Source organism: Citrus sinensis, chromosome 2 (assembly GCF_022201045.2).
Source record: "Citrus sinensis cultivar Valencia sweet orange chromosome 2, DVS_A1.0, whole genome shotgun sequence".
Lineage (NCBI taxonomy): Eukaryota > Viridiplantae > Streptophyta > Magnoliopsida > Sapindales > Rutaceae > Citrus > Citrus sinensis.
The window spans coordinates 1,005,373-1,020,608 of NC_068557.1; the positions used below are offsets into that span (position 1 = coordinate 1,005,373).

Genomic DNA, 15,236 nt, shown 5'->3' on the forward strand with positions numbered 1-15,236 from the left:
AACAGGGGGCTCTTTGATTTCTTGGGTGCCAAGTTTGCAGCACCAGCATAGCATTCCATCCCGACCTTCCAAGAAATGCTCATCACTTTTCCAAAAAGCTAATGGCGTTCCAAGGCTTTTTTGGGTCCATTGGTGAATAATTTTTTCCCAAGTTTCATTAGCACCAAATTCATCCATAACCCAAATTGCCACCAAGAGAGGGAGGAGACATTTTCTACAGCATCGGCGATGAGCTTGCACATAAGAATGCCACAACTGTTCCTGTGTCTGGTTCCGTAGTTAAGCAACTACGAATTTGGGGTTTGCAATTAGAGAATGCCATGACTTTTTTTTCAGGCTTGCATTGCAGCAGTGAGTCTGCAGGCAGCCGTGCAAGTATCTCGGCCATCAATTCTTCAGGAAGATCGTTAATCCTTGCTGTTAATTTCTTCACTATCCAGCATTTGCAAGATTACACAAGTGAATGTTGTATTGAATCATAAAATTTGGAAGGGAAAACCTGTAAATTCTTCTAAATTCAGAACAGAGAAAACAGAGGAAAAAAAAAATAGAGAGACCCGAAATATCAAAACCAAAAGCTAAAATGAGGATTGAAACGGAGAGAGCAAAAAACTTGATGTGTCTGCTGAGGGACCCAGAAGGGAATTCTTTAGAAGCTGCCATGTATTTCCCTCTACACGCCCGCCCTCAACAGCTTTCACAAACAGTTAACGAGCTTCTCAATAATGTAAACGAAGTTCTTCACTTTGCAATTTAAAAATAGCATTGCAAAGTAATGGGTGTGTGAATACCCGCTAAAAAAGTTTAAATTTTGATTGCATAATTTGATCAATTTTGTAGCAAGTGTTTAAAGTGTACATTTTGAATTAGCTAAAAAGTGATTTCAATCAAGTTTCTTTTTGTGGGTTCCGTTGAGGAGGAGAAGCTACAATATCCTTTTATATATCAGACCATGAGCTTGTGGTGCCACTTGGAAGTTATTTAGAGAAATATAAAGGTTTGTGTTTTAGAAAATTGTTTTATTTTGGCTTCAATATCCGAACATGGATTTTTTTTTTTAATAATGTTGTATCAACAAAATTTTCAGTTTCTGTGGAGAATGGAGTTGTCGAGAGCTTATCAACCACAAGCTGCTTTCAGAATTCGTCCACCTAATCGTTGCTCAGCTACCATTGCTGGTGAGTGAATGATTTAATAAATTTAATTCGTTAGTAAGATCTCATTGGATAGAGGTATCTTGACTAGTTCACGTTTTGAAAGTGTAGTTCATACAGGAAGGGTACTTTCAGAAGCCTTTAGTCCTGATGATTCCTGTTGGGCGACAGTTGGCCAAGAGGTTCTGGTGATACCACCGTCCGACTATGGGACCTTAATAGCCAGACACCAATGTTCTCTGTCCTCCGGGGGACTCCACCAAGAGGTTCTTGTAGTTCATACAAGAGCTGGGCTCTACGTGCAGCATGGTCTCCTGGAGGTAACCTTCTAGTTAGTGGGAGCAAAGCCTGAGAAATTCAATTTTGGAATCCCCAGACAGGAAAGCCATCACGCAATTCATTGTACGGCCTTTTACTTGAAAATCTCGTTTCTGTTTTGGCTTTGATAAAATCAATTAGTCTTATATCAGGATATTATTGCTAGATTTTCTTTGCCGGGGGGACTCTAGAATGTCTTCCCTCTGTATTCGATTTTGTTGATTGAAAATGTAGCTACGCATGCTTACAACATTCCAACTTTTCTTCACCTCTTAATATTTCTCTTTTTTCTCTCGATCAATACCCTTGCTTCTGCCATTGTTGTTCCATTTTATGAAACTATAATACATTTCATTGCATCTATAAGTAGGCTGCTTAGGAGAGGTACATCAAAATGAAGACAACGCTCCTGAAAGATTGGTGTCAGGATCTGAGGATTTTACAATGTTCCTCTGGAACCTGCTGTTAGCAAACAACCTAAGACTCCCATAATAGGTCAACAAAAGGTATGAATTGTATATATTTTTAGTCGCAATATAACTTTACAATTACTATTCTGTGGGAGTGCAATGTTGCCCAATTTTTCTGATCTTTCTTTGTTAATTTTTCTATGAAAGATCATATATAAACGATGAACTTAAATTGCCCATTTCTTAAAGGTTTGGGACATACGGACACAGAAGCTGAAATAAATTAATATATTTATTTTAAAATAATAATTTACATAGTATAATTTATTTTTAAAAAATCACTATGGTCTGTTGGGTAAATTATTATAAACTATATTTTTATTCAATAAAAAGTAAAACATCAGGGACCTTATGAAAAAGGCCCCAAATTTCACTCCTTTATTTTTCTCGATTACCCAGCTAGAGCCACAGCGCCATCATACTCGTTAAATGCAATCAATCGAGAAACAAAAGAAAATTCTCAGGAACGCAGTCGATTACAATGAAAGCTACAGAGGTACCCATAAAATCAAACAACAATAGCAACCCAATTAAAAATCAAGGCCAAATGAAGATTGAAAATACCCAGAACCGGAAGCCTCCGTTTAGGCCAGCTCGAGACGACACCAAACCTCCACTTCACGACCCTGTAACTGTCTTTTTTTTCTGTCACTTCCATTTAGTTTAAATTTTGCTTTTCGGGTCTTTCTGATTTTTTGTTTCTTTTCTGAAAGTGTTTTCGTTGTTTTGGTTTTGGTTTTGTTTTTGTGGCAGATACTGAGATCAGATCCCATCGAAACAGAGGAAGCAGTGCTGCGGTTGCCTCCTTTTTCTATTAACAGAGATCATAAAATTTAAGCTACTGGGTTTCCTTTATTTGTAACCTTTTGTTTGCTTTTTAAATTCTTCATGAATTTTAGCTTCATTTTGAAGCTTAGCATTTCATGTACTATTTGGAATCATGCACTAATTTTCATTTATGGTATGTCAAAGTTGAATAAAATTACTAAAGCCTGCTGAGCTTAGCTGTTGGGAGTAACAACGAAAACAGCGGCCTTGAACATGTAAGTGATTCTAATTTGAAATCGATCATTTGATATCATTAACTTGAAGCAAAAGAAGTTAAATCAAATCACATGATACCGTTTCCACAAAGACGGCAAATTGAATATGTTTGAGAGCCCTTTGATTGCAGAAAAGTCTTGACTTTCCACGTTTAAGTTTGTGAAAGACTTCAAAGCGTTTCTTGTTCTTGAAGAAGCACGTTGCTGAGTGCTTTCCACATCAATGTAATCCAGAAGGTGCCAATTGCCAAAGCAATTAGCAGATTAAAAAGATATATTGACAACATGAGAGTTACGGACAACAATCCTGAATTTGGTAATTTGGTTTAACCCAACAGAGAATGAAATGAATCGACTAGCATACTGAACAGTATAATTAGGATTTAACTAATCCTCAGTCTCCACCCAAACATCTAACGACTAACTAAAATCATCGAAATACTATTGTTTCTCGAAAAAAAATAGAAGAATGTGGTCATATGAACAGTTATTGAGGTAAAATTAATGAGCTTAATAAATAATCAAGATGATTAAAAGGTATCCATCAATCACGCATCCTCAGAAGAAACGGGGGCAACTTGATCTAGGATATTTGGAAACCCTCTAGGCAAAGTAAACAGCGGCTCATTAGTTGTAGATCCTTGCATGGTTAGGCCTAATGCGTATCCCAGTGCTCGAGAAACTGGCACTGCCACTGCATTTCCAACTTGAATGTACCTAAAAGAAGTCAGATAAAACTACTAAGAAACAACACCATAAGCAAGTGATTGATCAATTGTAACTGACTAACTGTAAAATCACACAACTTAACAAAACCCTAATGTTTTCAGAGGGCCACTTGCATTCATTTGTGAAAAAAGTGATGCAATACTGTTCTGAATCAATAATAACAAACATCAACAATTCAAGCATTTACCTTTCTTTGATAGGACCACAGAGCTTGTAATAATCTGGAAAACCTTGAAGCCTTGCGTTTTCACGAACTGTCAAAACACGATCTTGTACTGGATGCAAAATAGCCTGTATACATAAAATCAATTTAATGATAATTGCACATGATTATTTGAGTACATGAACATATAAATATGCTTCTGCTACACAAAGATTCATAGAAAGAGAGAAATGTCACCTGGTTATGAGGCTCTGCTCTAGTAACCACTGTTGGTACAGTTTCATCCCACCAAAGACGTGCAAACGGTCTGTATAACAAAGTAAAGATGTTAAATTATGTCAATATTCAACAAAAAGATTTTGCTATTACAGTTTATAGAGCTGTCATTTTCTAACATAGAGAACATTTTGATGAGAAAATTAAATCCAAGTGCCAAAATCTTGAAATGCTAAGCCAAAGCATCAAGAAAAATACAGAACACATACTTTGATGATGTACCATCAATAAAAGACATGGCATAATTTGGCACCTGTCATCAAATGCAAAAAAATGAGATGTAATAAGCAAAACTCCGAAGATTGTGAAAAGAATAGCAAGAAAAAAGAAATAGACCTATTGATCAAAATATTACCAAAGGCTTTCCAGACTCCAAATAAATCCTCTCTACATTTGGATCCCACTCAACTTTGTTATCGGGTCGAACTCGAACGCCAGGAAAATCACGAAAATTTGCTCCCTATTTATTTATTTTTTAAAAAAAAAAAACAAATTAACCGACACAAAATCACATGACTTCATTGAGTTTGCTTCAATTATGTTCTATGACACACATACAATACCTTTTTCTTAGGGACCCGGCAAACACGCTGGTAATCATCCTTGTTCAACTCAAGTGGGCGATGATCATAAAGCATTTGCTCTCTTGGTTTTGACTCTGATGAAGAACCCATCATTTCTGCAAAAATAAACAAATCATTTCGACTCATTTTCTTGTCTTGCAGATTTAAGACACAAAAGCATATTGAATTGAAATACAGCTTATGGAATACAACAGAACAGCCATATGCTTTTTATTTGTAAAAGAAACCAAATGAGATGAAAACAATACAGTTATTGCAAGCATTTGAAGTTTTCTTAAGAAAATATGCAAACAAAATATCATAGTTTTAAAAATTTTGAGGTAAATACAAATGTATGCTTCCATGATTATCTCTATGATATCCAACAAGAATTAAACACAGTGCACTGTTTGACATATGAAATTTCAAATTTTCTATAAAAGAGAACTACAAATAGTATATTAAAATCAAGATTAGTTCCATCGTCAACACAAACCTGAATAATAAACAAAAAGAGACTAGAATTGCAACCTGATTCTACATCAGCAATGCTTCATAACAGTATAAATTTCAAAATAATGGCTGCTTAAGCTGAGAAAAGAGTGGCAACAAGCTGAAATCAAATCATGTATAGAAATACAGTCAATTGTTTTCTATGTGCAGCTAACATAAAAACATAATCTCAAAACGCACACATAAATGCCAATGCAAGTCCAATTATTTTTGTATTATAATTGATTATCAAGAAAAGATATAAGCATAAACCATTTCACCAATTTGACTAGACATGACAAACTAAATGGGAAAAAATGAGAATAAGCATTATTATGATATTTACAACACAACCAAAAACATCAAAGGGGTCACTCAAACAATTCAACTCTAGAATAAGCAACAATAGGATATCTGCCAAATAATGACTCAATTTCTAGAAGCAGAAGTAACAAAGCAATTGCAATTCCATGCACAATAAAATTAATTAAACCACAGCTTCTTACCATCTTTTCTCAATCTGATAAAACATTGAAACTCTGTCTCAGGCTCCCTATCATATGGGATCTCATCTCGGGACTCATAGTTATCAACCTAATTTTAACAAAGAAAATTTAGATATGTACAAAAGAAAATTAAATAAATTGACAAAACAGTAAAAAATAATAATAAAGATGAAACATACACTAGGAAGGTCAGAAATTGCATCCTGTAACAGAAGCTTTCTTGCTAACTCTGCTTGTTGACCTTCATCATATGCAACGGTGTTTCTCTGCATCCACCATAAATGAATTAAAATACAATAACCTTAGTAGCTAATAACAAAATTGAAACTGTAAGTAGTTATACTTCAAACTCGGTTGGGATAACCCCTCTCAAAACAACATCATGTGTTGGAAGTGCATAAGGAGGCAATTTCTGCAAAGTCATAAAACACTCAATTAGAAAATCAGCTATAACTTAACAAATCTACCATGCAAAAGATCTACAAAATGACCTCAGTAGGTTGGGCTCCCCACAAGAAGACCCGCATACGAAATTGGGGAAGTCCATATGCCCCTGCTGCCATCATTCCCATCCGAACTTGGTAATTCATTTGAATAAGTCGAGCCAAGGCATATCGACCAAGTAATCCTTTGGCAAACTTGACAATGTCAACAACATTTTCCATCAATACAAACTTAGGCTTCAAAAAGTCAACTATATCCATGAAAACAATTAGCTGTTTATTTTTTTCATCAGCCAGTGGATTATCTTTGTTCCTAAAACGATTGAATCCACTAACTCCTTGGCATGGAGGTCCCCCACAAATCACATCAACATCTCCCTAACAATCAAGAATCAAAACAAGATAAGAATCTTTGGTAAACAAGCTTCTGGTTAAAGCAAAGAGAATTATCTAGAAGAGAATAACATAAAAGCTTACAGGCAGTGGCAAAATCTTTGATTTGAATCCGTGTGTGACAAATTCTTTTATCTTCTCCCCACAATTGCTATTACAAAAATATAGATATACTTATAATCATAATAATGGAGCTACACATTGTCTAACATAGCCAAAATTGCTAAAGAGGGAAATACAATTTTAACAGCATACCTCAACCCTTCAATTGGCTCCCAAGTGTCTTCACTAGGCCCATAATTTCTCCAACGAACCTAAAAGCAAAAGGTTGGAAGAGGTACAATATATTAAAAACTGCATTGGATAATAAGAATATAGCTTGATCCTAGATGCTGGTGATGACATAAACTTTTAAATGTCATTTTAGGAAAATAGGAATCATGTTAAAATTGCTTAAGGGGAAGGGGGGGTGTCAAGAAAGCATTTTCAAGATCTAATCTCTGTCCATCAAATAGCAATAATTCACAAGATTTTTTACTAAATTAAATGTTCTACATGTTTAATCAAATAACATATTACTTGATCCATTCTTCATTCTTCAATATGCTTTGTTGATGTAGGACAAATAGAGTCATGGTAAGAGCCTTAGCATAATTGTCTTTTTTCAAATTTAGTTAGGATTTTCTTTTTATTTTCTTATTTAAGTCGTATTCCATCATAAGTTTATTAGGATTAGGAACAATTACAACTAGTATAAATAAGCTTGTTATGCAGTTTCTTTATAACAGCTTCCATCAATGATATTTTCTCAATTGAGAACTTTTCCTCTCTAGTGCAAGCATTTTTCTTGTTATTAAAAAACATGCACTGGAACAATATCTAATACCACTTCCGCACTATATTATTTATAATTGATACTAGCAATGCACCGTTTTTGTTTATTTGTGACATAACTACAGCATGGATAAAGCAAATTGTAGTTCCCACAAGTACTTCAAGTAATTATAAGTTGTCAGAGAACAAGAAGCTTTACCATGTATAAAATGAATTAATAGAGCAAAGCAAGTTTTAGCATATTCTAAGTGAACAGAACCTACGAATCCATGTGACGAGCACTTAGATATTTCTCATACAAGATTTCCATATTTTCCCCAATCCTTGAAAGTATCTTTTTAACCTTCAATCCCCCTTTTCCTTTGCCAGGAAATGAAAATGAATTATGCTATCACATGCCAAGCAAAAATTTCCTTTTCCTAACTTTATAAAATATAAAGATCAAAATGCTAAACTTTTATCAACTTTTCTTGAATATATGATGTTTGCTGTTAGCTTTCTTTGTATGAGAAGCAAAAAGAAATCAACTGTCATGCCTACGTAGCATCCTAAACACAAACTGGAAACATCAATCCCCACTATTCTTGAAAACAAATCAATAGATCCATGCACAATAAATCAAGAACACACATACACCCTAAAATCAAAAAATTCAAATCAAATTAATTTTGTTTTGTTTTTATAATTTGTATACCTTCAGATACAACCCACGTTTCTTTATCTCCTTTGGATCACCATAGCATATTTTGAGAATTTTCTCTACCTCAAAAATCTCAGAATCATCTTCACTCTCATCTTCTACATTACCATTATCATCATCTTCTTCAGATTCGCCATCATCGTTAAAAGAGTACAACTGTTGCTGGGGATCTTTCCTTGCAATCAAAGAGAAACTAATGCAAAGTTTTTCCCATTCTCTTAACAAGGTGAGAAAATCTTCAGCTGATTCATTTCTTACCTAATTCATAGAGTTCGTTAATTTTTTTCAAACACATGCAATGCCGAGACTAAATAAAACCAAAATTTATTGCTATTTCTACCTCTGTCTCGGGATGGTTCAACTTTAGACTTTGACAAGCATACTCATTAATGTCAACAGCCCATCTCTGGAAAAGAAAAAAGTAAAGGATCAAACATGCAAATCTACCTCTTATCATATCTAAATTACTTGAAGGAAAAGACAAACTTACCGTAACAAGATTCAAACCAGCCAAATTTGCACCAAGGCAAAGTCCTGTTGACATTGCACCACAACCAGAGTACAAATCTAACAATTTCACATCCATCTTCTGAGGCTCTCCAACTTCACATTCATTTGCATCAACATCACTGGAAATAGTGGATGAAGTCTCACTGCTAACTCTCTTATTTTCTATAGGATGACAAGAGGCATAAGATTAAACGTAGAAATAACATTCATCAACCCAACCTCTACATAAAAATAAAAAAAAGTAACACAATGGTTTGTTAACAAACATAAAACAAGTGCATTTCAGCTCAAATATTACAATCTATTAACTCATGCTCAATGTATATAAAATAATAAAAAGAATAATTACCAGGGGGCAAGCTGAAAAACGTGGAGTATGGCAGTAAATACATCATATCGCAGTAATAATCACAATGGGGGATTGCCAACTTTTTGGCTTCTAAGTCAATCTGACAAGCAAATTGTAATTATTAACAAATGATTCAAACAAATAATCACCATTAAACCCAAACAACTTGTAAACTACAAACATACATTTAATGGAACCCTAGCAATGTTTAGCTTCTTAACCAAACATTCCAATGGATTATCATTTTGGATTTCAGAAAAGAATACTCTTCTTTGGTCAATAAGATGAGCATTACTTTCTATGACCTGAAAAAAGATGGAAAAAATGAGAGATCATAGCAAATTTACAATGAAACAAAATTAAATTAAAACTTAAAACAATCAAAATTTATCTTACAGTATCACGGGCTCTGTAGTACCATTGGGCGGTAAAATATGGTGTCCCATCAACTGCCTCAAACATTTCGACAATCTTACAAATATAGTCCTCCTCCCCACTTTCAGCCTACCCATGAGGAAAATAATATAACCAAAATGACATCTATGATCTCATGTACAATAACACTAAACTAGGATATAATAAATCACTACACTTACAAAAGGAAACAACAGATTAAACTATAGAAATCAAAAGCATGCATCTCTTCTATTAGATTTCTAATTCAAGCATCAATAGTGAATCATATAATTCTATTTTTTGTAAAACATGTTCAATAAAAAGAAAAAAATTAAAAGAAAAAACTCACTTTTACATGTGCATCATCAAAAAGATCATATGTGATATGTCCATCAACCTCAGCCCACATATAATGACACTTTGCCTGTATGATCTCTTCTTCATCATCACTGAAAAAAAAAAAAGGAAAAAAAAAATTGGTAAGTATTTTTTGTTGTGTGAGAAATTCCCCGCTTGGACAAGTTATGCCTAATATCTCAATTTTTTCTACCATAGCTTTCTCTTCACTCTATGAATTGCAATCAGAAGTTCAATTTTAAAAGAAATTTGAATGATAGAGGTTGAAGAACTAGCAACGGTTATGTTGAGTATCTAAAATATCAGAATTGGTGAACTGGAGGAAGACAAAATGATATGGGAGCTGGAAGCCTCAGGACAGTATACTTGCGAGTCATATTTTGAGTAGTTGTGCAATGAGGTTTTTGCCGGAGAGTTTTTAACCTTCAAAATGATTTGGAAGGCTAGTCCCCTAAAATTGAATTCTTCTTGTGGGCTTTGGCACAAGGAAAATTAAATACTGCAGGAGTAATTGAAAGAAAGTTTCTTAATTTCTATCGCTATCCTTTTAATATGCGATATGTGAAAAAGTGCCGAAACTTCAAATCATCTGTTTTTAATTGTTTTGTGGCTTCAAATTGTGATATAATTCATGCAAAGAAGCTAATATTTTGTGGGTCATTCAGGGTGACTGCGATTCTCATCCTATAGAGTATTTCTTTGCTTATGGTAGAAGAGTAAAGGCTAAACTCTTTAGAAAGGTATAGTAACAGCCCTGTTTTGGATAATATGGAAGGAAAGAAACATTAGTATTTTTTTATGGGAAAAGTATAGATTACATTGATGATATGTGGGATAAAGTTCATCTTCTTGTTTCACTTTAGGCGTCAATTTTTTAGGAGTTTCAAGATTCATCTTTTTTCTTCATTCATCTAAACTATATGGGGTTTTGAGAAGGGGAGTTTTTAACTCATTCTAACCTTGTATAGAGGTGATTAGTGGCATATTTTTATATAGCACAAATAGTCTTAATTTTTTGCTTTCTTAGTGGATAGCTGGTCCACTGTCTGTTTTATCATTGTCATTGATATATTTTTTAGCTTACTATCAAAAAATATAAATATAAAAAGAAGAATTTGAATAAAAATGTGGTAATTATAAACTTACTCTTTTTGATTTCTTCGCTTCTGCTTCTGCAAAATTATAAACAAGAATAAAATTGACAGAAGAAGGAAAAATTAAGATTCTCAGCAAATTATATCCCAAAACCCCAAAATTATAGCAAATTCTTTAAAAAAAAAAATCGGTGTGAATATCAAAACACCTAATTTAACAACCTTCATATGAAAACAAAATTTAATCAAAGACATTAAAACAAATAAATAATCACAATTATTCAGTAGGAACTCATCATTATAATAGCAGCTATTGAATCCTATAAACTTAATTTACAAACGGCGGAAATAACTAAAACAGTAAAAAATAAATAAACTCAATGTAGCAAATGTAAACGTATGAAATACCTTTACTTCATAGCGTTTGGGCCACCGTTGCCTGGCCTCTCCGTCCGGAACCGGATCTCCGAGAAACCGAGCTTCTGGTTCATCGTCGTCGTCATGCTCGCCACGAACCGGTAACTTCTTAACAGAATCAATAGGTTTTTTGGAACTCGATCGGTTCTTATTCACTTTCACGCCGGAACTAGAACCAGAACCAGCCACAGAGTTTTCACAGATCACTTCAGCTACCTCTCCCTCTTTTTCGACACAAGCTTCCGGTTCCGGCTCAACTTTAGACTTTTTAGACGACAACGACGTATTGTCGTTTACTGAAGAGCGTGTCTTGCGCTTAGTAGGCATGGTGGTGGTGGTGGTGGCGGCGGCGGCGGCGGCAGCGGCAGCGGCAGCGGGAGATCTCGATAATGGTAGACCGCAACGGCAGCGTTTTGAGGATAAACGAAGAGAGCAAAAGGCGTTTGTATCTTCGTGTGGGCTTGCGCATTATATAGTGAGTTTCGGTGAAAAGTGAAAATTTTTAAGTGAATTGGAGTGGGCGGGAAAGTGGAGACTTTTTGAAATGGGGGGAAGCGAAAAAATTATTTTAAAGAAATTTTCAAAATTTTGAAGTGCACCGTCACTCTTGTCTAACCTTTTTTTTTTAATAATAAAAATTATGGTCTATTTTTCAATGGTTGTCTGTTGTCTTATAAAATTTGTCATATAAATAATGCATAATAAAATTTGTTCATGGTGTATGTAATGGAATCTTGATAAATTAATAACTTTAATTAAATAATAGTTTTTGTCACTTTTGACTTAGAACTTATATAAATTAATAATTACTTATTTTAAAATTAAATTCACATGACACGTCATCTACCTTTCTCTAAAATATGTTCACAGTATTACTTGTTGTTTCTTGAAAATAATTCGGAATTAAATCTTATCTCATTTATAATGCATAATTCCAATTTGTATTATTTTTTTGCCCCCAGTTTGAAATGGAATTTATTAGGGTTGGCAAAATTCCGAGTCGGGTCCGGGTATCGCAATGCTTGGACCCGGCCTGGATATAATTTTTAAATGCCCAAGCTAGTTTTTAATCCGATTATCCGGATTTTATATTTTTTAATATTATACGTGTATTCTTTTGGTAATTTTATAAGTTTTAAATTTATTTCAATAAAATTTGACATGAAAACATAAACTTTAAGTGTTTAAAACTTTATATATGTATAATAAATGAGTCAAATAAATATAAAAATATTTAAAATAATATATATTCTATATTTTTTTAATAAAATTCGAGTTCCGAACCAAGCTCCGAGTTTATCAAATGATGTCCAAGACCAGTCCAGCTTCATATCGATTATCCCGCCCAAAACACCTCGGTACAGTCCAGGTCCGGATCGGACAAGTATTTTTGCCACCCCTAGACTTTATATATCATATTTTGCAAAGAAAAATAAAAACTCTATAATTACTATTATGTATTGTATTGATGTGAGACAACTAAACACTATTCAAATAGAACATAATAAATATTAAATTCAGGTAGATAAATTCTATAAATGTGATAATACTTTCCAAAAATAAGGATTTCTTCTAGATCAATAATTTATTAATGGAAAATTATCTACCGACCATCTATTTTTTCAAGTTTAAAAAAAAATACACAATTCTTTTTTCTTTTTTTTTTAAATCCACCTGAAGTTACATTTCTTTTCACTTTTCCACTTCCGTTTGGAGACCGTTAAGAAAATTAACGGAATATTGTATAAATAACTTTTTTACCCTCAAATGTAAAAGATAAATTATCCACCAACCACATTTTTTTGTATTTTTTTCAAAAATATACAATTCTTAATTTTTTTTCTAAACTCTACTTTAAGTTATATTGTTTTACACTTGTCCACCACTGTATCGTTGTGAAATGACAATTTTACCCTTATGATGTCAGCAAAGTTTTAACGGTGTTATAACGAGAGTGGACCAATAAAAAAATATTAATTTAATGTGGAGCGCTATAAAAAATAAAAAAGATTTGTGTATTTTTGAAAAACGGTGAAAAAACAAGCGGTCGGTGGATAATTTTCCTTTATTAGTTTGTCAATATAATAATCATTAAATTAATAATTTTTTATAGTCCCAAAATTATTAAGTCATGAAAAATTTATTTTATATAACAATTTAGTGATTGGTGACATAACATTGCAAATTATAGTTTTATCGTTTGTTAAGATCTCCTGGTGAATACAAAAAAAAATTGAAATTGTAGCTCAGTTCACATGGGAGATGTCGAGATGAGTTAGTTACTAGTTATGCTATGCTTAAAATAGTTATATAAATATGATTCTTTTTTTTTGATTGTTTGCCTTTTTAATTGTTACAAATAGATTGTTAACACCATCAAGTTCAAAAAAAAACAAAAAAAAATTGTATATGAATTGATGGGTTGAAAATTGTAGATAAAATGCAAGCAAATAATTTCTAGCTGAGTCATGGACAGGTCAACATTTCTAGTCTGCCCGCAATTGGAAAGTTTACTTTCTTTGATTTTTTTTTTTTTTTAATTCGGCATGAGCCTGACGTTGTGCACCGACTCATCACGCACCATTATAAGCAAAAGTTTTAATTTTCGATGTAAAATGTCTCGTGTTAAAAATAATAGATTTGAGGTTCAAATCGCACTCGTGTAGGTTGGAAAATGATTTGAGTTTTCATAAGATTAAATAATAAAAATAAATAAATACTCGCTTGATGGACGGTGAAAATTAATAGGGGTGGACAAATCGGATTTCAACTCGCGTTGTTCGATTTTCGATTTAAGTTATAATCTGTTCAGTTTAAAAAATTCAATCCAATCGACTTCGAACGATAAATCCAAACTGAATAGAATTTAATTTAATTTGATTCGATTCGGTTCGGATTTATTGATTAAAAACCTTAATTTTACCCAATTCAAAAAATGAAGAAATTAACTAAATATCAAACAAATTTCTCATAATCTCGTTCACAAATTTAAACCATAAAGAATTCTATGTTTAACAATTAGAAAATTAACTAATAATTCACAAAAGAAAAAATAAAAAAAATTAACTAACAATTAAAAAAATAAATTTCTAACAATCAACTAATGGATGATCAAACAAAAAAAAAAAAGAATGAAGAAGAAATATTTAGCAGTAGAGGTTGAAAAGAAGAAGATTTTGGTAGCAGTGGAAGGAAAGAAAAAGAAGAAAAAGAGAAGAACTGAAGAAGAAGAAGAAGATGAGATTCAGCAGTGGCGAAAGAAAAGGAATAGAAGAAGAAGCAAAAGAATGGAGAAGAAGTTAGGACTTTAGGCTTTAGGGGCAGCAGAGACGTGTGTGTTTGGAGTTGTCAACTTGTCATGCGTTAGAGTTAGAAAATGAGTTTTTAAATTAGTTTTTATTTATTTATTTATTTATTTATTATTTCTTAGTAACCCAATCAGACTGAATTTTCGGTTCGAGCTCAAAATATAACTTGATCGGTTTTAAATACTAAACATAGATAAGGTTCTAAGCTTCAACCCAAATCGATCCGAACACCTGCCCCTTAAAAATAAAACTGTAAATATGATTTTTTACAGAGCCATGAGTTACATTTCTACTTTTGTTAATTACTTTATTTACTTATCCTTCAACACTTGCATTATAAATATTATTCATTTATAATAAGGCCCTTAGCGTCTTGTTAAAAATGCAAATGAAACCCTTAATTCGGCCAAGCAATTCAACAATGAACATGATAGTTGAAATTGCATCTTGTTAACTATAATTCATGGCCTTTACAACGTCATCCATATACTTTTTTTTTTTTTGTGTTTGACGTCATTTAGTTACAGAATTGCAATCATTATTTGGCCACATCCTTTTGATGATTTTTTTTTTCAATGCGTCAATCTCAACCATTCTATTAATTTGAATTGTGTCATAAGGCTCCGTTTGGTACAGCTTATTAAATAGAGCTTATAACAGTAGAGCTTATAGCAGTAGAGTTTTATACCAATAGAGTTTTTGGACAAAAAGTTATTGGGTG

The 15,236-nt window shown here is 33.0% G+C and overlaps 2 protein-coding genes across 4 annotated transcripts; one reads left to right on the plus strand and one right to left on the minus strand.

Annotated features, from left to right (window-relative positions):
- The first annotated feature begins 1,163 nt into the window (after positions 1-1,163).
- On the plus strand, positions 1,164-2,946 carry LOC102618887 (uncharacterized). Of its 2 annotated transcripts, XR_008052443.1 has the most exons (3): positions 1,164-1,178; positions 1,266-2,570; positions 2,696-2,946. XR_008052443.1 is itself a non-coding variant. In XM_006492625.4 (2 exons), the coding sequence occupies exons 1-2, from the start codon at positions 2,424-2,426 to the stop codon at positions 2,777-2,779; spliced, it is 231 nt and encodes a 76-aa protein (XP_006492688.1). In that variant the 3' UTR covers positions 2,780-2,946. The 2 variants fall into 2 exon arrangements, 1 of the variants encoding a protein (XP_006492688.1); XM_006492625.4 differs by lacking the exon at positions 1,164-1,178 and having other exon boundaries at positions 2,424-2,570.
- LOC102618592 (DNA (cytosine-5)-methyltransferase CMT3-like) lies at positions 2,611-11,534 on the minus strand. Of its 2 annotated transcripts, NM_001288948.1 has the most exons (21): positions 11,199-11,534; positions 10,843-10,868; positions 9,689-9,788; positions 9,340-9,447; positions 9,129-9,248; positions 8,944-9,043; positions 8,575-8,756; positions 8,425-8,490; positions 8,079-8,342; positions 6,806-6,864; positions 6,635-6,701; positions 6,206-6,535; positions 6,058-6,126; positions 5,894-5,980; positions 5,715-5,802; positions 4,717-4,832; positions 4,509-4,613; positions 4,363-4,406; positions 4,115-4,184; positions 3,902-4,005; positions 3,534-3,702 (listed from the first exon to the last, which is right to left on the minus strand). In NM_001288948.1, the coding sequence occupies exons 1-21, from the start codon at positions 11,532-11,534 to the stop codon at positions 3,534-3,536; spliced, it is 2,610 nt and encodes an 869-aa protein (NP_001275877.1). The 2 variants fall into 2 exon arrangements, with proteins under 2 accessions (XP_015380784.1, NP_001275877.1); XM_015525298.3 differs by lacking the exon at positions 10,843-10,868 and having other exon boundaries at positions 2,611-3,702; positions 11,199-11,344.
- Between the last annotated feature and the right edge of the window lie 3,702 nt (positions 11,535-15,236).